General features: G+C 34.5%; 1 protein-coding gene across 19 annotated transcripts in view; it reads left to right on the forward strand.

The window, feature by feature from the left end:
* atat1 (alpha tubulin acetyltransferase 1) overlaps window positions 1-23,497 on the forward strand; it is a 39,530-nt gene that overhangs the window by 15,457 nt on the left and 576 nt on the right. Inside the window, exons 7-13 of one of the 19 annotated variants that reach the window (XR_012394529.1) lie at window positions 620-665; window positions 4,404-4,449; window positions 5,689-5,763; window positions 10,004-10,223; window positions 15,919-16,013; window positions 16,146-16,209; window positions 19,973-21,199. Coding sequence is in view for 8 of the 19 variants with exons in the window: in NM_001328264.1 (NP_001315193.1) it covers window positions 620-665; window positions 4,404-4,449; window positions 5,689-5,763; window positions 10,004-10,223; window positions 15,919-16,013; window positions 16,126-16,209; window positions 19,973-20,249 (843 nt within the window). In the remaining 11 variants the exon portion in view is untranslated. Of the gene's footprint in view, window positions 1-619; window positions 666-4,403; window positions 4,450-5,688; window positions 5,764-10,003; window positions 10,224-10,755; window positions 11,330-15,918; window positions 16,014-16,125; window positions 16,210-19,972; window positions 23,431-23,497 lie in introns of those variants that run through there. The other 18 variants (XM_009294209.5, NM_001328264.1, XR_012394523.1 and 15 more) reach the window with 18 other exon arrangements.

Genomic DNA, 23,497 nt, shown 5'->3' on the forward strand with positions numbered 1-23,497 from the left:
AATTGTGTTCACAAATCATTGTATATCATCTTACAATGTATATTTTACTTGTATATCATCTCTATAAATGTATTTGTTTTGTTTAAGATCATTCATAATTTCTTTAGAGCTGTAATGCACTCCAGAATCTGACAAATTAATTAGCTGTAGGCTCTAGAACAGTCATCTGAAACGTTGTCATACAGTGTTATGCCTGGATTTCATAAATAGCCTTGCATTTACTAACACAGACTATATTTTAAGTGTTTAGAAGTAATTTGTGTTTCCTCCTGTAGAAAAATGACAGCAGATAAGCTAAACTAAAAACATAAGCTAAGCTAAAAGTTCTCCCAACAGGCCCTAAGAGCAGCTGAATGGATAAAAAAAGGTAAAAGTCAACAGTTTAAATCTAGGGGAGTTTAAAAAAGTGGTGTGTTTCTTTAAACCCAGTTATAACAGTCACTGAAAACAGCTTGTTCAAATGCTGTAGTAGTATGTTATGTATTGGTCTTGCATATAATTTTAATCAATAGATTTTCCTTTTCATAAAAAAGAAGTGTTAAAGTAACCGTTCTTTAATTATGTAATTCTATGTCTAACATGGGTTCATTTTATCTCCTGTCGAACTTGTTCTTCTTAGGTCAATAACTTTGTGGTGTTTGCTGGGTTCTTCCAGAGTAGATCAGGTAACACCTGCCTGTCTCACTGCTCTTTTGTGGTTATGTGGGTTTAGAATGTTGTCCTGGATCTCTGCCAGTATCCAATGTCTTCCGTACAGGACAACAACCTCCCTTTCTTCTCATTTACAGTTCATGCAAGGCAGCACTTTAATGAAATTCTTTCTTTTTTTGTTGTTCTTCTCTTCCTCATATTTCTGCAGTTAACATAACTCGAACAACTTAGTGGTTTTTCAGACTTTGTCACTTATAGATAATACAGTTTTTTATTTATTTTTCTTGAATAAACTAACTGAAGTTATTGCAGGTAATAATAATAATAATAATAATAATAATAATAATTTTTAAAGGCACCCAACTCAATATAAAAGTAAACTCAACAATAGTTTAGATACAATTAAGTATTAAAAGCCACCTTAAATAAGTAAGTTTTGAGTCTTTGAGTCTTGGTATTAAATTTACTAAAAGCAAAGTTGAAATTAAAATTATTTAATCTAAATAAATGCTGAAAATACAAAGTTAAAAGACAATTTAAATGATTAAATAAATCATGTAGTATCTTATGATATAAAGACTAAACTAAAAACACTGATTACAATTTTAATAGAACTTTTCTTTACTTTAGACTTTTGTTTAGATAAGCTTATACACACATATACCCTTTTAACAGTTGAGTACATCCTTACATGTCTTTACAGGTTTTTTAAATCGGTTTGGTACAATTTTTATAACTAAAGTGTGAATATTTCAAATCTCCTTGTACAAAACTTTAAACTGATCACATCTGTTACACTATTAGTCATCCTTTCCAATGTGATGTCATGATTTCAATGTAGTTGCACATATTTTCATTCCACATAATCATTGTTTCAGAACACAAGATCATTGTGATTTATATTCAGAACATTTACTTCAATCACCAAAACCCTAAGATCTTTTTTCCAACTACTTATAACATTCAGTCTATTCAGTAGCAAACAATACAAAATACTGATTTTAAATTGCTCTTGGTGCTAAATTAACAGCTCTTACAGCAATCTGCTTGATCAGACAAGTAGAAAATATACATATTAAATGATTTATTGATGATTACACATTAAGATCAGTTAAATTACATGATAGTAAAATGTATATAACTAGTGAAAAGAGATTTAAATTAAACGTTTGATGGTACCAGCTTAATGAAAGGCAGTTACTGTGAATGAATCATTTATATAGATGAAACACTTATTGTATATAGTAAAATGATCTTTTGTGATTGTCTAACAAAATTAAAAACGTGCTGAAATGTTTGAAAAAAGTGTACTTTTGATCAACTGTTGTGATATAAGTACTAAGAGTTTTGAAATTGTACCGATTGCTTGTGAAAGTTGTGCCAAACCAATTACAAAAAAAATGAATATAGATAGCCAATCTAGCCAGTTAATTTATTTGAACCAATTTGCAGCCTTGCATGCACTGTTATTTACTGTTAACTGTGATAATTTGACCTGGTTTTGATTTTGAATCAAATTATTTTCTTATATTTTAACAAAAGCCTATGTTTGTTGTTCTGGTGTGTCATTTTTAAAGCTGTCTTTTGGTTTTTCTAATGTTTATTTGTAGTAGTTCTTTATTTAAATCAAGTCTGTTTCCTGATTTAAACCACACTCTGTTATTTTGTTTTCTCTAAGACAGGATATTCATGCCTGGGCAAAACCTATTCAGTATCTTTATTTGTGTATATGCATGACGCATCAAGCCCAGATCTGTGGTGTTTAGTTGATGGTTTCCCTAGATGAGGTTTAACCAACACAGACTCGTTGGAAACATGTGCTTCAGCCTACATATTTGTGAAACCCCAAAAACATACTTAAACATAAGTTTGACTGGAGTTTCTAAGTAAAATAAAAGCTATGGAGCAGTATGCTGCCTACAATTGTTATTCCTTTTCACAGTAGTGATATTTTTGGTGAACAAAGATAATTATGCTGTTCTTTGCAAAGTACATATTAAATACCACAATACAGCAGTGTTAATGATTTATAATCAATTATGTTTGCCTCACTTATCTATCTCCATATGTACAACATTTCTGACATGGTCAGTTTGCATGGTAAATCACTTAAACAGTGTTATAATTGTGATGCAGAGTCTGGGGAAGAATCATTTTACAAAAGAGATAAAAACAATGTAAAATTAAGGTAAAACTACGTCACAGTGCACTTTTCTTTTATGTTTGTTTATGAAATTCCTTTTAGTTGCATTTAGGGAAAGGGCATAGGCCGGTGTTTTGCTAGGCTTTTGTTTAAAAGTCCTGTGAAGTGCTTTGTAATTAGTTTTTTATTTTTCGAAGCTTGACGTGATCTCAATAGAAGAATTAAGAGAGGGTGGGACAAATAAACTCCTCCCCTTTAAAAAAATAGCCAATAGAGTTTCATTTTTAGCAATTCTCTGCCAGATGAGATCAAGTGCATCAAATGAGAAGCACCTTGAAGGGGACGGGGCCTGTCAAATAGTAGAAATCATTTGATTGGTCAAGATTTAATGAAAAACTAAAATATGAGGTGAAAAATTAATCCATATAGGCGGAAGTGAAAGACTGCAAGCTTTGGATGTACAAAACATACCCTATTTGAAGTATTTCAGATTTTTAGACCTTTATTTTTAGACAAAAATGTTGACAGCTCCCTCTAGTGGATTTGTCATCTGAAACGTGCAACAAAACGTACCTGGAGCAAGAAAAGTAACATATTTCGACTAGAACCTAAAGTTCGTTGACAAACTTTGATGTTGACTTGAGAAAGCCAGTGAGACTATGCTATGACTGGGAATAGCAGTTAGCAGGAAGCACAGCAGTTACTACGTGGTTGCTAGGCAGTCGCTAAAATGTTTATGGCATTGCTAAATGGTTGTCAAGCAGTCGCTTAATAATGACGCTTGTGTACATATTTGATCAAATGCTAATACTCAGTGAGCATTTCTTGCATATGTTATTGCACTTAGATAATCATTAATAGCATGTAGCTAATCATTATTAGCACTTTATTGTTACCATGCATAGTACACAGGAAGTCCCATTGGCTAGCAATAGTCAAACAAGCCAATACCCAGGTCCCTACAATGTTCTGATGTAGAGATATTGCTTTTTTTAAAAATAGTTGCTAAGTTAGCCTATTAGCCCTATTGCTATGGGGACAATTGACAGCTTAGTGATGATGCATCAAAGCTTCTTGTCAATATGAGTGATGTAAATCAACCCCGATGTTTCTGTGACAGTCTCCATGACAGTCAAAAACTGGACTTGGACATTATGTAAAAATGGCTTGCCATATTTTATTGAAAATATAATGCTTAATTATTAAGTGTGAAAGGGATACATGCAAAAATGGCTCGCCACGTTAGTAAAAAATAGGTAGCTTAAGTCATGGAGTTTATGGCTTGCCATATTTTCAGAATAATAATGCTTAAAAATTAATTTACTTTCTCAAGCCAACATAAATATGAAGAAATGTAGGCAACGCCCTTCAGAGGTTTTGTTATCTGAAACATGCAACAAATTGTAGCCATAGCTTTGTAAGTGACGCATTTAAGATTTCCAAAAAATATAGACTGCACCCACTAGTGGATCTGTCATCTAAAACATGCAACAAAACGTTCCCCAAGCAATGTATTTTAAACTTTGCAAATGTGTAGGCTGAGGCTTAACATACAATTGACTCAAACCATTCACTGTTTAAGCACTTTTGTCTCATGAAATTCTCCCAGGAACACCTCCCTCCCCTCTGACGGATCAGGGGATGTATGGATTTTTGTAAGGATATTGAATATTAGCTATTCCTCTTATTCCCAATGTCACCTGGCTTACACCTTACGTATCACTCCTTTATCATATCCCAGTGGTTTAGGAAGAATCTCCAGTCCCTTTGCACTCAGTCGGAGCCCATTAACCTCTGCCCACATTAATCAATCCCAACAACTCACTCACCAACTCACACCCTTACAAGATCCCTTGCTGTTCCCCTTTAAAATCCAATTATAGATCAGTGCTGTATGTTTCCCCAAAGTGCAGTGGAATGATAATCGATATGTGCATTTGCTCTTTGGATATTTATGGATGCGAAGAATTGTGAAATATGTAGTGTATGCTGTTTGAAGGTGCACTAAGAAATGTTTGAACCATATAGTGGAACCAAATCCCAAATTCCAAACCACATTTTTCTTACCTAATCAGGATTAAGGGGCATGTCTAGTAATGATAGTGGAGGTTGGAACCACACCATATAGTGGAACCAAAGCACAAACCACACTTTTTTATCCAATCAGCAACAAGGGGCGTGTCTATTAATGATAGTGGACGTTGGAACCGCACCATAGGGGAACCAAAGCCCAACCCTTTTTTACGCATTCAGTTGTAAGGGGAGTGTCTAGTAATGATAGTGAAGGTTGGAAGTACACAATATAGTGGAACCAAATTCTAAACCACACTTTTTAGCCCAATCAGCATTAAGGGGCATGTCTAGTAAGGATAGTGGAGGTTAGAACCCCATCATATAGTGGAACCAAATCCTTAACCACACTTTTTTACCCAATCAGAAGTAAGGGGCGTGTCTAGTAATTATAGTGAAGGTTGGAAGTACACAATATAGTGGAACCAAATCCTAAACCACACTTTTTTGCCCTATCAGCATTAAGGGGCGTGTCTAGTAATGATATTGGAGGTTAGAACCCCATCATATAGTGGAACCAAATTCCAAACCACACTTTTTTTACCCTATCAGCATTAAGGGGCGTGTCTGTTAATGATAGTGGGAGTTGGAACCGCACCATATAGTGGAACCAAATCCCAAACCACACTTTTTTACCCAAACAGCAGTAAGTATTGAGTAATGATAGTGAATGTTCTGAAAAAGTGGTGGGGTTTTGTTGGGTGACGGGCCATCTTTGTTTGGCATCAGTTTTGCTAAATTTGCTTAGTGCACCTTTAAATATGCTGACTTATTCTCAATCATACCTGTTTTCTCTTTCTTTAATACATTATTCTTTCCAACAGCGGTCCAACTGAGAAAAGTTCCCCCAAGAAAGCCAGAGGGAGAGATCAAACCTTATTCGCTAATGGAAAGAGAAGGTGGGTTACTCATGAGCTCCATGTCATGTATTTAACCAGTTGGCACAATAAACCCTCTAGCTGACATTTACACCAACTTGCTGAGTACTGACATCATCCAGTCGCTGTAATAAATAGTTTCATCTGGAAACAGGCCTCCCATTATTCATTAAAGGCCTTGATTTGGACCTTCAGTTATTTGTAGAGCCTTTAGGAAAGAGCTTTTTTTTGTCTGTTTTTCACAGACATTTTGCAGGAGAAAATAGTGTTGCAATTATTATATGAAAGATGAAAATGTCATTTAGACTTAGGGTTCTGTTTAAATCTCGTGTTAAGATGCATTTCTGGTAATCCTATTACAAGTAGCCATTGCTAAATACAAGTGTAAACAATAGTTTTGTCTTCAAGTGGTTAAAAACACATTAGAATAGATGTGTTTCATTGTATAGATGCTTATATGGTCAAATACATTCACAAAAGTTACAATAGAACTCCTGCCCTCCTCTTTTAAACATTACAGGATATATTTTACACATTATGCAATATATTTGAAGTGCACTAGCCAGACGGTGTTTAATCTTGGCCCTCTGAAATCATAAGTTTGCACTAAACAAGATGGAAAAAAAGAAATGTAAAAGCTCAGTGTTCTCTTATCAGTCCTGATTATAACACAAACGCACTGCTTTCTGCTTAGTTTTGCAGCTATCAGATTATAAATGAAAGCTGCTGTCTCTTTTTGATTTCATATGTAAATTGTGCAAGCGTATTTTATAATGTTGGACTAAAAATAGGCATTTATAGAAAAGTTGTTAAAAGTGGAAAAAATATACACATTAATAAACCAGTCTAAACACTATCTTCAAAAACAACCGGCTTTAAAGGTGACATTGAATACATTGATTCAATATGTTGAATAGTTTTTTGTTGTTTACATAGTAGATATGTGACTAAGTAAAATATTCTCCAGAAATACTTGAATATGTTAATTTATAACCCTTGAAATGACCCCTAGAAGAAAAAACATTATCAGACATACTGTAAAAAATTTCCTTGCTCAGTTAAACATCATTTGGAAATATTTAAAAAAAGAAAAATTTCAAAGGGGGGCTAATAATTCTGACTTCAACTGTATGTCTGTTGCCTCATTACAAACATATGTGGCAAATTTCACAATATACAAGTTAAACTAATAAAAGATACAGTTAAAAAGACCTTATGCCTCTTCGGTAAATGGGGAAAAAATTATAATCCCTCTTTTTTTAATTATGCTTCTGACAATTAGCTGTAATGAGACGATCCATACCTGGTTGCAATACCTTTGAGCTCTGTTATGCCAGTCCCGTTTTTAAAATTTAAGTTCTACTTCCAAAAGTAAGCATAATACAAGCTCAGATAAACTTAAAAATTGTAATCTCATTAGAAATCAAACACAAACTGCATATTAATGTGTGGATCATCAGAGTCTGTGCATGTTCCAATAGGCCTGTATTCACAGGGATTTTACATTCACTGGATTTACACAATAACGAAGAAACAACTGATGCCAGTATGCCATGAACTCTAATTCTTCTAGACCTTGTTATATCCAGATTTTCATTCTAAAATAAAAATTAAAACCTTTAACCATTGTTGTGCTAGTTACTGAAAAATAGTAACTAGTTACAGTTACTAGTTACTTTACTCAAAAATTCTAGTATTCACAAATTCATTTGAGTTACTTTTCCAAAGAACATTATTAATGCTCCCATTAATGCCCTTATAACTTCACTTCAGTTCTGCAAGGAGAATACACTGTTAATCAGTTTTACAGTTTTAATTAATTTGCATTCTCACAACTAAAACAAGACAAACTTAAGTAAAATGTAATTTTGAAACACTAATTTATTTTAGTCAGACCAGCTGCACAAAAATGAAAATATCACAAGGTGATAAACAGCTGAATAATATATTCAGAAACAAAAAAGCAAAAACTCAAGTTACTTCAGCATCATACAAGTTTGTATTTAACTCTTAAACATGTCCTTTCACAGCTTAAGTACGAAAATTAGCAACAATATACAACAAACACAAAATCTTTATCAAATAAATAAATGAAAGTAATCTGAATTATCAATCAGAATCAATTTGGTGAAACTCAGCACCAAAAATGGCTATTATAGACAACCATAAATTATATGCATTCTAAAACAAAAAACAAAAAAAACATAACTGCTCAAAAATGAAATCTATGAGTAATTTTCAAACTAACCACATATTAAATATGGTATGTCAGCAACTTATGGACAGTAAGCTGTGTATATTCAATATATAAGTGTAAAATCTGCTGTTGTAAAACAGCTATCAAAAAAAAAAAAAAATCACAGCATTTTTCTGAGCAATACAACACTATACATTTAAATAACATGTTCTGAAATAAAACAGAACCTTGTCACTGTGTTTACTAAACTAATCAATTGTGTTATACAGATAACAAATGTGTGCTTTATTTGAAACAGCAAACATAGTTGTATTGGTAATAGTAATTAATCATATTTACGTTAATAGTCTCGGTCTACCATGCGCGCATTCGATCTCTCTCATGCGCACACTTGGAATCTCTTGCATCCCGGTCTCTCTGCTTTCGATTTACCTTTGTCTAGTCTGGCGCCTCGTTCACAATGCGTCATGTTTACAGTGGTTGGTTTGCATCCACCAATCCCACTATGCATCACCCTTGTAAACAGGAAGATAAGGGGTAGACTGCAGCCAAAATTATTTAATTTGAAAATAACGGACAAACGCATTATATTGTAATGATAACAGAGTTAATATATTTAAAAAGTAATGCGTTATAGTATAAGTTACTGTCAAAAGTAATGCCGTCACAGTAACTCATTACTAGTAATGCATTACACTTGCTTTAAACTCTTGTGTAGTGGTGGGGATGTTTTCATCCACTCTGAGGTGATTTTAAGTCTTAATTTGGACACATCTTTCTCTGTTTCAGCAAATGGAATGATTGGTGACAAGTCGTATTTTGAAACATATTTTGGGAAAATGCTTTGAATTTTCAGAAATTCAACAATACACTCTGGGCAAATTTACTGCCCTTTCGTTATGTTGGTGGCTGTTTTTGCTCCATTGGCTTCTATTATAACAACTTTTTTTTTTAATGCAAATCTATGACAGCATATAATCATGCATTATTGATTGTTAGTGGTTTTGCCTGTTGGAAACAGGTCAAATTTACTATTTTTACTGTTGATTATCAGTGGCACTGTGTGAATTACAAACTTTACCTCTTGTCAATTAGGAAAAACAGCAATAATCAAGAATGCATGATGGTGTAATGGCTTAGCAAACAAAAAGTCATTATAACGGAAATCAATGGGGCAAAAACAGCCACCAACATACTGAAAGGGTAGTCATTAGCGATGTTTCCATCCAAAAATGCGAATGAACCTTATGCGCAAAACTAAATTATCGCATAAGAAGTGTGAATAAAGCAGCGTTTCCATCCAACGAGTCGAAGCGAACAAAATCACTTCCTGATTAACTGGCACCAAATATTACCAGTAAAAACGGAATTTGCTGCGATAAGAGAAGCTGTGTCAATATTTTCTTCATCTAATAAATGACTTGTGCCTCAAACGCGCGGTGGCATTTCAATGTGTCAGGCGCGGAGCACACAGATGCTTTTGATTCTGGAGGTCATTAATAATATAATAACACTAATACTTAAATGGTAAGGCTTTTTACAATGACCAAAACAACAGTTCAGATGTGTTACAGTGTGCTCAGCCTGCTGGGTTGTCCATTTACACACATTTTCATCATCACATGATCTCTTATCACAAAATCCCATGACCTTTTTGATGCGCATACTGAAATTTGTGCGGTAAAAGTGTTTCCATTGAAGTTTATGCGCATCTTTTCTTATCGACCAAAAAGTTTGTCCTACTCGGTTATATGCAGATTTTTAATGCGCATTTTCAAAATTTATGAACATTATGGTGTTTTCATCAGCCGTTTTTTAATGCGCATATGCAAAATGCGCATAAAAATAGGTGAATGGAAACATAGCTAATTTGAACAGTACAAGAGTTACAAAAATAATTCAGTTTTCCACTGTTTATGTTTGTGTTTTGTTTTTGAAATCAAGCTCAGAAAATAAATTATATTGAAGTTTGTATTTATTGACCGAAATATCAGGTTTCCAAATGTAACGTTATCGTTATCAGATAAAAATGCTCATATCTGCACATCTTTTTTTCCTCCTCAGTGGTTCGGGAGGAGCAGAGGGTTCTCCCCTGGCCATTTGTTCGCCCCGGGGGTCCCCCCCACTCTCCCCCTCTACTTCCGTCATCTCCTCAATCCCGTTCTCTCAGTGTGGGATCCTCCCCCAGCCGGGCCCCGCTTCGCCCCGCCGCGGCCACGGTCCTCCAGCAGGGTCAGACCCCCTCATCCCCGCTCAACGACAGCTGCAGGGCAAAACGCACCAGGTACAGATCTCCACAGCACCTTTTACAACACACTCCAGTCTAAATCCAGAACATCTCTCTAAATATTTACATTACGTCCTCTTCGGTTTTTCCATCTGGGGCTTTTTTTGGGGGGCCAATGAAAGCCTGGGCTCTGTGGGAATGAAAGCAAAGAGACACTGAGGTCGTTCTCGTTCACTATGAGCCACTTCCTGTGTTAGATGAGTGCATGCTGGAATTGGCGGCAGGAATGTGAATTCAGCTCATTAGTACATCATTAGTGTATCAGTGTGTGCCAGATGCGTATTCTTCTAACACGTACGCAGCCTTGTCCACTTTCTTTTGCAGAATCGCTAAACACTTCTCTTCTTCTCCTTCTCCCTTTCTTCTCCTCTTCCGTTCATCTCTTGATTATGACATGCTTGTTGTTGTACACATGACCTCCTCCAATTATGGCATGCTCATGTTTGTGCCTTCTTCATTTGATGAGCTTGAACTTTGCTTTTTCTTACAACTACACACTTTTCTTCTTTATCTCATTCTTTAACGCTAGTTCTCTAAATAGATCTAGGCTTAGCTTCCATTGACATTCAGTGCTTAGTGCCATTATCTTCAACCTCGTAGCTAGTTTCAATTTTAGGCATAGTTCACCCAACAATGACAATTCCATCATTTGATCACCTTTGACTTTGCTCTGAAGCAGATATTTTGAAGCATGTTGGAAACCTAGTAGGAAGAACATGACATGGAGTTTAGTGGTTACAGGTTCCCAACATTCTTCAAAATATCTTCTTTTGATCTGTGTGAAATCCATGTTTGTGTTCCACAAATGAAATGACAACCTTCAGGGAACGTATGACAGAGCTGTCATTGCTGGATGAACTACTGGTTTAGCTTTTTTTTGCTCTGTTGTGACTGTATGAAAGGTACGGATTCCTGCTAAAGGATTTGATAATACATATTTGTAATTCAATTGGCATCTCTTTTTGGTCTTTTTCTCTACGCTTTCCACAAAAGTGTGTTTTAGAATTTAGGATTTTTACTGAGTTTACAACAGTGTTAACCCTCTGCTGTCAAATGTCCCCTGTGCTGAGCAGCAAGTAATAAAAACATTTGAAAAAAAAAAATATAGTCATTCTTATTTAATGACTTGTTAGTTAATTAATGTCTTATATAGCAGATTATTTTAATAGAACTTAACGCTGGTAACAGACTTTTAGTTTAGTTTTAGATCACACCTCAGGGCTGTTCCATACCTGTCAAACTTCCTGTTTTTGCAAGGATTGTCCTGTATTTTACCATTTTATCCCAATATCATCCCGTTTAAGTATTGTCCTGTATTTATCTCTTATTATTAATCTTTCTATGAAAAGTGAAAGTAGCATCTAAGAGCCGATCTAAAATGTTTAAGAGGATTAAACAGAAGCGCTGTTTAAGAGAATTATACTTTCGCTTTATTTTGGCTTTAAAGCACATTAAAATTAATATCCCAACAGCTGCATTCACTTCATTTCCATTAAAGCTATGCGTCGACTGTCATCCTTCATTTGCAGCTTCTGAATCAGTCCAGTCATGTAACGGTGCTGACTGACGGATGCGCTTCATAGTGATGCCAGATCAGCTTCTGCAGACATGATTTGAAGAGATGCAAAAGTAGACACTTTTGGATTTTGGTGTGTTTTTAAACAGACAAATACACTTAATAATATGTAAACATTTCTGTCCTGCATGTTTTATTTTAAACACAAAATAATTTTTTCTTAAAAGAGAAAATGTTTTCTTTATAGATCTGTAGATTCTTAAAGGGACACCTCTCTGTTATCAAACAAAACTGTATTAAATAAGAGAGCCTCTACTCTTCATTACATAACTATAGTATATTTATAGTATTAAAAGTATTTAACAGTATTTAAACACTGTGAATAAAAATTGGACGATTGTATTACAATTTAATTTCTGTATAGGCTGCTGATTATTGAATAGCTTTGAGTTTTGTTTTGTGTTTTTGGTTAGGGGGCGGGTATCCTTTATTTTTACACCTCAATGTTGACAGGTATGGGCTGTTGATAAGTGGTTGACCAATATAAGCATAAACAGCGAACATACAGCAGTGGCCAAAAGTGATGTCCAGGTGGGATCTTGTGCTTTATTTGTTTTTGTTTTTTATGGCACTGCAAGTTCAATTATTCCATTAAAAAAACAAAAACACTGAAATATATGTATTGTACATACAGTCAAAATACAGTCAAATGTATTATTTGTTTGTATTATTTTTTTATAATTACTGTATTGTATAGTTTAGTATGGTATATTTTAAAGTGAAATCATGTTTAGGATTTTCACTCCAGTCTTTAGTGTCACACTATTCTTCAGATATCTTTCTCAAATGCTGAAGGATTTACTAGACTTTTTGTTAAGGATTCATTTGATGAACAGAATATTCAAAGTTTTATTCATATTATAAATGTTTTTATGAAAGTATTCATTAAAGTATTTATTTAAGTATTCATAATTATGTATATCTCTCTGGCCCCAAATATTTGAACAATGTATTAAATACTAAGATGTTAAAATACATAAAAGTCATTTAAAGGCATCCAGTGAGAAAACTCTGAAAATTAAATGGACTGTGTAAATATTTCCTATTTTTGGTATAAAAGCTCACTTCCAAAATAGTTTGATATTTTTATTTTATTGGAAAATAATATATTTATTTTCAGTTTATCTACCCAAGCAAAATTTATCATAAAAATATTTGATTATAAAATATAAATAATAAAAAAACAATAGATGTTAAACATGAAGACGGTAGTTTTTTTTTTTTTTGTAGAACATGTAGCTGATACTGTAACAAGTCTAAAGTCTTGTTGAAGCCTCTGTGAATGACATGTGAGTTGTCACATGCCTGTGATTGATGTTAAAACCAGTTACAACCTACAAAATAGCTCAGGATTATGGTAAAAGGCGTAGTATGTTATAGAATATATGGAAAAAGACGCATCGCTGAGAAACCTGTTAAGCATGTAAGCTTGTTTCCACCAATGAAATTTAAGAAAGCACAATCACTGGTTTTTATTTCACTACTCTGACTTTCTTTCTTATTGTTCTGAGTGGATATCACACAATTTGGAGATCACAGCTTGCAGTTTTGGTTTTTTAACCCTTGTGCACTGTTCAAATTTACTAGCCTTTGATTATCTCCGCAATGAAAACATCCACTCAATTAAACTGCAGTAAAAATGCATCAGAAAAATATTTTTTACATTTTTTTTTTTTTTTTTGCATAAATCTGTTAATCAACCTCAATCCTGATAAAAACTACTAAATGTTTTCAAAAATTACAGGATTTTAACTCTTTAATTGCCAAATTCATAAATGATGTCACTAATTTGGTGAAAAAAAAAAAACACAAAATTATGTTTTTTTCAGTATAAAAAGTAATTGTGGACTGGACGTTTTGTTTACCTTCTATTACAGTCTTGGATGTGAACGATTATTTACAACATCGTCTCTGATGCATTGTTAGATTTTCATTTTTTCTCCCTAATTTACAATCGGTTATTTACACTATGTAGTTCTGAGAGCTGAGATGCATATTTAGATTTCTCAGACACTTCAAGGTAAATGCGCAAAGGATACACTAACATACATACACTTTAATTTGCTGTTATACTCCATACTACTAAGCTTTTTTTTTTTGTACAGGCTTATCTAAAGGGTTTATGGTGCCAACTGATGATCAACAGGGAAAAACACCAGCTATCAAAAATACATGATTATATGGTGCCATGGTTTTGCAATAAAAAACTGTGGTTTTAAAGGAAGTTAATTGGGCAAAAACAGCCACCAACAGTAAATTAGGGTGAAAAAAGTGAAAATAAATCACAAACAATGCATCAAAGGCAATGTTGTTTTACATCTCCAAGACTTTATTAAAAGGTTAAAAAAATCCAGTCCACAATTACTTTTTATATTAAAAATACGTCATTTTTTGTGTGTTTTCACCAAATCAGTGACATTGTTTATGAATTTGGCAATTAAAGAGTTAAAATACTGTAATTTTCTTAACAATTTAGTAGTTTTGATCAGGACTTATGATTTATGCAAAACAAATGTAAAAAATATCTGATTCATTTTTACAGCAGTTTATTTCAGTGGATGTTTTTATCTCTAACATAACAAAAGGGTAGTAAATTTGCTCAGAGTGTATCAATGAGTTTTTAATGAATTTTTTATTTTATTTCAAAGCATTTTCTCAAAATCGGTGTCAAAATAAAATGTGTCACCAAAATAATTCTGCTAGCTGAAACACTGAGAAAGATATGGCCAAATAAGACACAAAATCACCCCAGAGTGGATGAAAACATCCCCAACATGGCTTAAATTGTCTGAATTTGAGGAAGTAAACCTACAATTGTGAAAAATAAAGTTATAATTTCAGTAGATTTTTTTGTGGGAAACAAAACATCAAAACAAATCTTTTGACTATATTTTCCACAATTGAATATGTACATTTCACTAATATGACAATATAAAGTCAGAATTGCATAGAATAAAATGAGAATCGTGAACTCAACGGTAACTCAAAGTGTTTGTATTTTGATATCTCATCAAGTTTATATCTAACAATTCTAGATTATTTCTTGCAGTTTTTTAATATATTTTTTAGAATTGTTAATATCTTACAATTTAAAGTTTATGCCTTCTAATTATTACCTGTTTCTCAGAATTGTAAGAAAAAAGAATATTGCGCTAGAGTGGGATATATGCACAGAGACTTTTAATTGTCAGCCAACCAGCCTCAGCACTTCCTGTGAATGTCTTTCCATTATAAAATGGCCACATTTAAGATACGATTTCTTTAAAAATCACTGTCTATGAAGTGGGTCTCAGACCGGACAAGAAGCACTTCCATGTCTTTAAAATTAAAAATGAATAAATTAGTCGGCGCCAGTGGTGTAGTGGTTAGTCAATGACACATGCACTCCAGTGCTCGCGGCGACCCGGGTTTGATTCTGCCTCGCGGTCCTATGCCAATCCTTCCCCTCTCTCTGCTCCCCATGCTTTCCTGTCAATTCTCTCTACTGTCCTATAAATAAAGGTGAAAACCTCGAAAATAAATAAATAAATAAATTAATTACTGCAGTATTTTCAATGGAGTTTTTGCGCTTGCCTGCTGATCCTGACACTGCTAGCATCTCATTTTAGGCTTTAACAACTAAATGAATGCTTAAGTCTATTTAACTGAATGCATTGCAATGACATTACAACCTTGTGAAATACTGAAAAACACTAACTGTGACACTAGCATTGTCAGATAAACTCAAAATTGTGTGATTGTGTGACAAATCTAAATAACAAATCGATTCCCAAAATCTCAAAATCTGAGCAATACGCTTCCATCTCTGATGTCTGAAACAAAACCTGGTGTAAAATTACAACATTACACCACACACCTTTCAAGATTAAAAACCCAGCATCACATTACACAACCATTACCCTTATCCACTTCCACCGGAATGATTTTACACAGTGTCAATTTCTAAGTTTGAGTTCTGCATTTATGTTTGATTACGTTTTTAATTTGTCCCTTTTTTTCTGTCACATTTGTTTGTTTTTTTATTCTCCCATATTTTTCACTCCCTGTAATGTCCTCATTGCCCCTCCGTCCTGTCCCTCTCTGGCTGTTGTTTGTCCGTGTCCTCATATCCTGTAGTCATCAGGGTCTAGTTGCCAGGAGCAACCTCTACAGTCGACATTTCACCAGCCGAGACCTTGGGCAGTTATTGGCGGAACGGCAGAAGCTTCCAGGTAATGCGCCGCTTCAACAGCAATTAACGATTTTAGCGTGGTGCAATATGACGTTTTTTTTTTTTTACAATGGCCGGCATAAAACCGTAAACCATTAGTAAACCATTAGCAGTTGTCGTATGTGTTCCTCAGGGCTGAAAGTGTGTGACACAGAGGCAAAGGCAGAGGCAGAGGAACACAAACGCATTTCTGAAAGGTCGGCCTTTTCTCACGTAGGCTTTGTGAGAGTCCGTTTCTCCTGCTTGTATTGTTTACGTGTGTGTTGGAAGCGAATGCTGGGGAAAACACCAGGGATTCGCAGCGAGGTAATGACTAGGCCTCCACAGAATCTACGCCCCCAGAATTCCTCTAAAAGCCCTGCAGATTCGGATGAATTTGTTTGTTTATGTGTGCGTTAATGAGGGCTGTGGAGCCAAGCGTGGCTGCAGTTATTGTTATTGCTTCTACTCGGGGTTGGGATTAGAAGCGAGTCTTAACCCAGAGTGAGTATTTAGGTTTGGAGTGAGTTTGTTGACATTTTTGTAGGACCTACATTTATGTTTTTTTTTTTTTTTTCAGTTGAATGTGCCAGAAAAAAAATCTGGATGTTCAGATACTGCAATGGTAACAAAAAGGAAAGTTTATGTGATGTAAAATTAAATATGTAATGTTTAATGATTTAAGATGAGTCTTTTGTGTCTCCAGAATGTGTCTGTAAAGTTTCAGCTCAAAACACCCATCAAATCATTTATTGTACCTTTCAGAATATTGGAATTTTCTGCTTTGAACACAATGTAGCTGTTTTTGTTGCCTGTGCCTTTAATGCTAGTTCTCCCCGCCCACCGTTCCCACGTGCGTGTCAAAGTGTGCCTCAATCTTTGCCTTGGCTGCTTTAGATAAACAGCACAGTGACAGACATGAAGGAAGCAGATCTCACTTAACTTTTTTCCTAATAAGTATTTATTGTATTTGTTGTGGAGTTAATTCAAGCCTTTCTGCTATGATGAGTCACACACAATGTTGTTACAAAGTTCACGCACACACACAAGAACACACAAACACACAGCGCACACGTTTAACTGTGCACCGTTTTTGCACGGCAAATGTGATCACATACACGTTAATATTCACTGTTGTATGGATATCCATTATGTTAATGTACAAAATAAACCTGATTTAAGACCACAAACCGCGTCTTTTATAATTGTACTGACGTGTCTGTGGTGATAGAGACGATAAAATCACTGTAATTACAAACATGCACCGTTTTAAAAATGTTTTAAACTTGTAAAACTCATTCCTGATCACGTGTTGATGACTGTTGATCACAGCGAGTAGAAAAGATCTTTTAATCTCAGTTGCTTTATGCACGTCCTGTCTTGTTGATGTAATGATACACGTTAATATGGAGACTTGTTAATACGCAGTTGTCAAATAATTCGGTGGACGGGAAAAAACGCACTCCTACGTCAAGTTGCAGTGGGCCTCAAAATGCAAGGAATAAGATCCTATTATAATGTCATGAAATTTCAAAAAAGAGAATTATTGCCTTTATATTACCCCAATATGACTGTGGACACACTATACTGTATCTACACACAGCTCTGTCCAAACAGCTTACAAAAAAAGGATTTCCATTATAGGTGCCCTTTAAAATACGTTTTAAATGATGTACTTATTTATTGTAAAATAAATCATCTTTTTGTCATAATTTAATAATTAATAATTTAATAATAATTTAAGTGCTCTTAAAAATATTTTAGTTATTATTTGGTTGTTGTTGTTATTATTATTGTCAGTTGAGTGTTTTTTTTTTATGTTATAAAAAAAACCTGGAAGTTCAGATACTGCAATGTTAAATGAAAAGAAAGTTCATATAGTTTAAAGTAATGTTTAATTTTTAAATTAATTTAATTGTTTACTTTAAAAATACATTTTAATCTATGCATTTATTTATCATACAATATTAATTTTTTTTTTGAAAATTTAAAAAATGTGCTCTTAGAAGTCTTTTAGTTAGCATAAATGTAATAAAATTAGAATTTAAAGTTAATGAATGATTTTTAATGATCTAATGGAATTTAAGCATCTAAAAATCAAATCAAAAACAAACTTCATTGAGGCTAGTGGGCTGAAGGTAAATATTGTTGACATCACTAATTTCCTAATTTATTTAATAATATTTAGAAATGACTAGAAAACATTGCTTTATATTAACTAATACAATATTTTTTGACATCTTATAATGGACTTATTACAATAAAAAACTATTTATAACAGAATTGCACCAGTTTTTGCCTCAATTTGCCGCCAATATCTTCTGCAAAGTCCTCTATCCGTCAAGTGACAGTATTTACATTTTTAAAAATCTAATTTATTTAATACATTTAATTGAAACATTTAATTTTTTCAGTTTGCTTTTTGTAGTCTATTAATAAAACAAACAAAATCAACTGAGAAATGATGATCTCTGTGTTAAAGGCGTTTGGCCCAACCCTCTTTATCATTCTCACTCTCCTCTCAGATGGGATGGTGGATGGTGGGCCAAATCAAAGGTTACAATGGGCCAACCTTGGCCTGCAGGCCCTACTTTCGGCATCTCTTATTAAAACCATAACATTTGAATACAGCGTTTTTCCCTTTTACTGGGATTTAAAGATGACATCACTAAATGTATTTTAAGATTAACACTGATTTATATAGAATTGCCTGTCATATTTAGAACCATAAACATGTTATGAAATATTAAAATGCTCTAATTAAGTCTAATAGTCATCAAAACATAGCTTGTCTAAAACAAAGCTAAATTTAGACTGCCTTAGAAAGTCTAATAGACATCTAAGGAAAGCCCAAAAACTAGAAACTAAACAAAGTATTCAAATAACACACAAAATCTGTCTAATCTGATGGCTATTCTTATACGGCTTTTCGATTTTTCTCTGACAGTCCAAATTTTGGCTTGTAGCCAGTCAAACTTGTAGATGAATTATAGACGTCTATTAGATGTCTATTAAACACAAACTTGCTTGGTGGGTAAATACTCTTCATAAACTACTAATTAATTGTAATTTCAATTGTTAAACTTTATATTTAATCCATTTCTCACCAGAAGTTTTTAATAATTATTTAATAAATATAAAAAATTGGTCACACTTTAATGTTCAATTCACGCTATAAATTAAGCATTAACTAAGACTTTTAGCTCAAGAAACGACTAATTAGCTGCTTATTATTAGTAAGGTACAGCATGAGTTGGGTTCAGGTATTGGGTAGGATTAGGTGTGTAAATTAGGATCATACTTCATAAGTGCTAATAAACAGTTAATATTTTAATAATAGACAGGTAATAAGCCAGTAGTAAATGGTGTGAAATGTTATCTAAACTAAATTGTTACCAGAACATTTAGGCCACTTGTTATTGTGTACATCTCAGCTTCAGTTGTGACACTTTTATTCACAAATACTCTTCTGTGGCCTCATGGGATTGTAAAGAATTCATTGAATGTGCACTGAAGTAGTACAGTAGGTCAATTGAGTACTTTTTAATTACCCTAATTTGAATGTATCAGCATTTTCACATTGAATTTAGTAGGGAAGTATTGTTTTTTTTTAAAAATGCTGAACATAGAAATTTGGTTTATTTGTATTTTTTTTAATATTCTGCTTCCAGCTAAATATCTAATACTGAATGAGCAATACTCTCAGGTCAGATTAATATATCTGATGTGCTGTATTTACCATATTTGTCTTTGATGCTGACTGTAGTAAAATGCAGTATATTCTGTGTGGGCCTAGTCATGACTCAATAATATGTGCATGTACCTATTTCAGTGAATTTGCTCTGATGCAACTTTGATTTTACACCACTTCTTTTCTTCTCAGCCTTGTCCTTGTTCTTTATTCTCCTGGAAGCTTCATCTTTACTGCAAAGTTTTCTCCTTCTTTCTCTCCATCATTAAATGTTTTTCTGTCTCCTCCAGACCTCATTTTCAAAGCCAGATTGTGTCTCCTCCGACGCTTGCCAGTTCCCAGAAAGATGATCTTCAGAATCAGACCTCCATAGAAGAAGATCCAAACATTGAGCCGAAGACTACTAAAGTGTCGCAGAAAACAGCAGACGACTGGAGGAAAAGTGAAGCGTCTGAGCTCTCGAGGGCTGGAGGAAGAAGCGGATGGTCTTGGACGGTTGGAGAGAGTCACTATACGGCTCAATGGGTCCGACAGAAACAAGAGTATCGCAGTACACGACCCTGGTGATGGAAATCATATATACAGTGGGAGAAATAAGTATTGAACATGTCACCCTTTTTCTCAGAAAACATATTTCTAAAGGGGCTGTTGATCTGAAATTGTCACCGGATGTTGGTTACAACCAAATAAATTCATATATGCAAAGAAAACAAAGCTAATTACCTTACAAATTAAGTTATGTGTTATAAAATAAAAGGAAAAAGCATTGAACACATGAAGAAAGGGAGGTTTAGAAAGGCAGGGAAAGCCTCACAGTAGCTATTTAGCAACACTCTGCCTTTCGTCATTGTAAGTAATATCCGCTGCTTCAGTCCAGCATCTACATTACCAGGATGATCAAGATGAAACCAGAGTTGACATTTCAGCAAGACAATGATCCAAGAAACAACCAAGGAAACTCTCAAATGCTTTCAGAGAAAGAAAATCAAGCTGTAGAATGGTTCAGCCAATCACCAGACTTAAATCCAATAGAAAATACAAAATAAAGACCAGATTTGATGGATGAGACTCACAGAACCATCAAGATTTTTACACTGTTGAAGTCTGTGAAAACAAATCACACCTGAGCAATGCATGTGACTTCGTTCTAAAAATAAAAGGCTTCAGTAAGCTGCCATCACCCAAAAAGCATAAAGTATTATAAAGATTTAAGTAGTTCAGATCTTTTTCCTTGTGTCTTTCCAATGTTATTACACAGTACTCTTTTTTTTTTTTGGTTTGTTTTTATGTTTGTATTGTTTGGGTTTTTACCTAAATCTGGTTCAACAGCTTCTTTAGAAATATTATTCCCAGGAAAAAGCATGACGTCTCCAATACTTACTTCCCCCACTGTAGCTGCGTCTAAAAGCATATACTACATTGAACTTGAATTTACTTCATGACTGTTCGGAAAATAGTACGAATGCAACTACTACAGCGTACTACATCCGCTTATTACCAAGACCTACCTCCTTCAAGTACGTTGCTTCACTCCCATGTATAAAATCTTTCCCATTGCCTCATGTTATAAGTGTTCATTGGATGCACACTTTAGAATATCGGCAGAAGTACTTTTCACCTGCTGTTCTTCGAATACTATTGGTGCTTCTCAGTCAGCTCCCTTGTTGTATGTTGTGAATCAGTAGGTCGTATAACGGATTGTAGCATTTCAGCGAGCTTGGTTTACTAGACATTGGTACACTGATCTTAACATGTGAACGTCCTCGTATGGCATTGAAACTAAAGTTTATGAATAACAATGTAATGTAATTTTTTATGAAGATTTTAAAAGCACATTATGTATAAATAATGTAATTGTTTCATTTGCCAGTATCACTTTAACAGTTAATCATTTAGAAATGTTTGCTAGATTGTTCTTTACCTGTCTAAGGATATTAAAGGTGCAGTAGGTGATCTTCCACAATGCTAACAGCTTAGCATAAATCTCTGAATCACAGTCCCTCCCCTGCCGTCTAGAGCCACGCCTCCTTAAACACGAGCACAGCAAAAGAACCCTCTCTCATGTGTTAAAAGCGACTAGTGCTTGTCTGGCGGCGTGCAAGCCAAACTGACATGCTGTTTCAGAGCGAATATTTAAAGATGCATGGTAAACAATATAGGGAGAGACTAGGCGGAATAGCGGTATTTACTTGTGTTTTGCTGTTAAACTAATTAAAATCTACATTATTGGTGCTGTAAAAGGTCCCTTATGAAACTAAAAAATAGTCTTATTAATCTTTCACCGGAAGATTTTAGTAGCTGAACAACACTTCTTTGAAGATATATCCCATTTGTAACAACATCTAACATTACATCAGCTTTGCGTGAAGCTAAAACAATTTTAAAACAGAACATTACCTGTCTAAGAGAAATGCTTCAGACAATGTGTTATCCTTTCTCCAGCATGCAAAGGTAACTCCAATATTGATTCAGACTTTTAAGAAGTTTTGATTCAGCAGCTTTTTACCGATCGCACACTTGCTCTCTCTCTCTCTTTCTCTCTCTCTCTCTCTCTCTCTCGAACGCGCGGAGGTCAGCGGAGCTGTGTGCAAAAGGCTGTGCAGTTGTTCAAATCTACATTTGCTGACAGACAGTTTGACCTACCTTTAGTATTTATGAGAGATGTCAGCCTGACTGTATTTAATTGGATGAACATTTTTTAGTTTTATGCCTTACCCAAACTATAAAAATACATAGAAACACATTGAGATCATTTACTTTAATCAGTACTATTGGAATGTGAAGAGACTTTCAACCAGCACAACAACAAATGCTTCTGAAGACAATCACCTACTGCACCTTTAATTTGTGATTGAATATTGATAGATAATGGTTTGATGCCAACCCTACGAGGGTTGATGATGCCAATCATACTGTATGATAAACCATTCTCAGATGGGATGACGGGCCAATTTAAAGGTTACCATGGGCCAAATTTGGGCCTTTGTTTGAGCACCTTTGCCCTCATCCTTTTGAAGCTGTCACTCCAGAGGTTAAACCCTTTTAGGAGGTCAGGGCATAGGGAAGAGCACTTACGGATGGAACGCAGTGTCAGGGCACTGGATGAATTTTGCGTTTAAAATGGCCGACTCCCTGATGAGTGCCCTGACAACTAAACAAGGAAGCTGATTCAGACACACTCCATGAATTCACATACTGCTCGGCTCGTATACGTTTTTTCGCATACTATAGAGTCAAGAAAAATATGATTTTGGATCACCAATATTTCCCAAAGCATCTTAATGTGCTGTTTATCCTCAGGGCATCCAAGATGTACATTGCTTTCTTTAGTAAAACATTAAAGAAGATTAAAACTGTGGCCTTTGGTGATTTTAAAATGCAAGTCAACTGATGCTTTCACTTTTAGTCAAAAGCTCACATTCAGGAAACATGAAAGGACTCCAACTGCTCCTGAAGATATCTTTTTTATATAAAGTGACGTGGTCCGTCTGTTTGATCATTCACTTTGTAGTAAAATGTATTTTCTTTCAATGGGTGCTTTAGCAGAAAAACTGAACTGCCACCATTGTTGTTGCAGCATCATGACAGATTAAATGCAATAATATTGTAATCAATGCTTGTGTTTCTTACCCAGCCTGATGATTTTGCTTCAAAAGACATGGAATTAATTTCGTGTGGCCTACATATGTGTTTCTGACTGTCAAAATGAAGCTCGTCGACTTGCTTTTTATGAATCACTGAAGCACAGGTCTCAAACTGGATTCCTGGAGGGCCGCAGCTCTGCACAGTTTTGCTGCAACACCAATCAAACACAG

Source organism: Danio rerio, chromosome 19 (genome assembly GCF_049306965.1).
Source record: "Danio rerio strain Tuebingen ecotype United States chromosome 19, GRCz12tu, whole genome shotgun sequence".
Taxonomy (NCBI): Eukaryota; Metazoa; Chordata; class Actinopteri; order Cypriniformes; family Danionidae; genus Danio; species Danio rerio.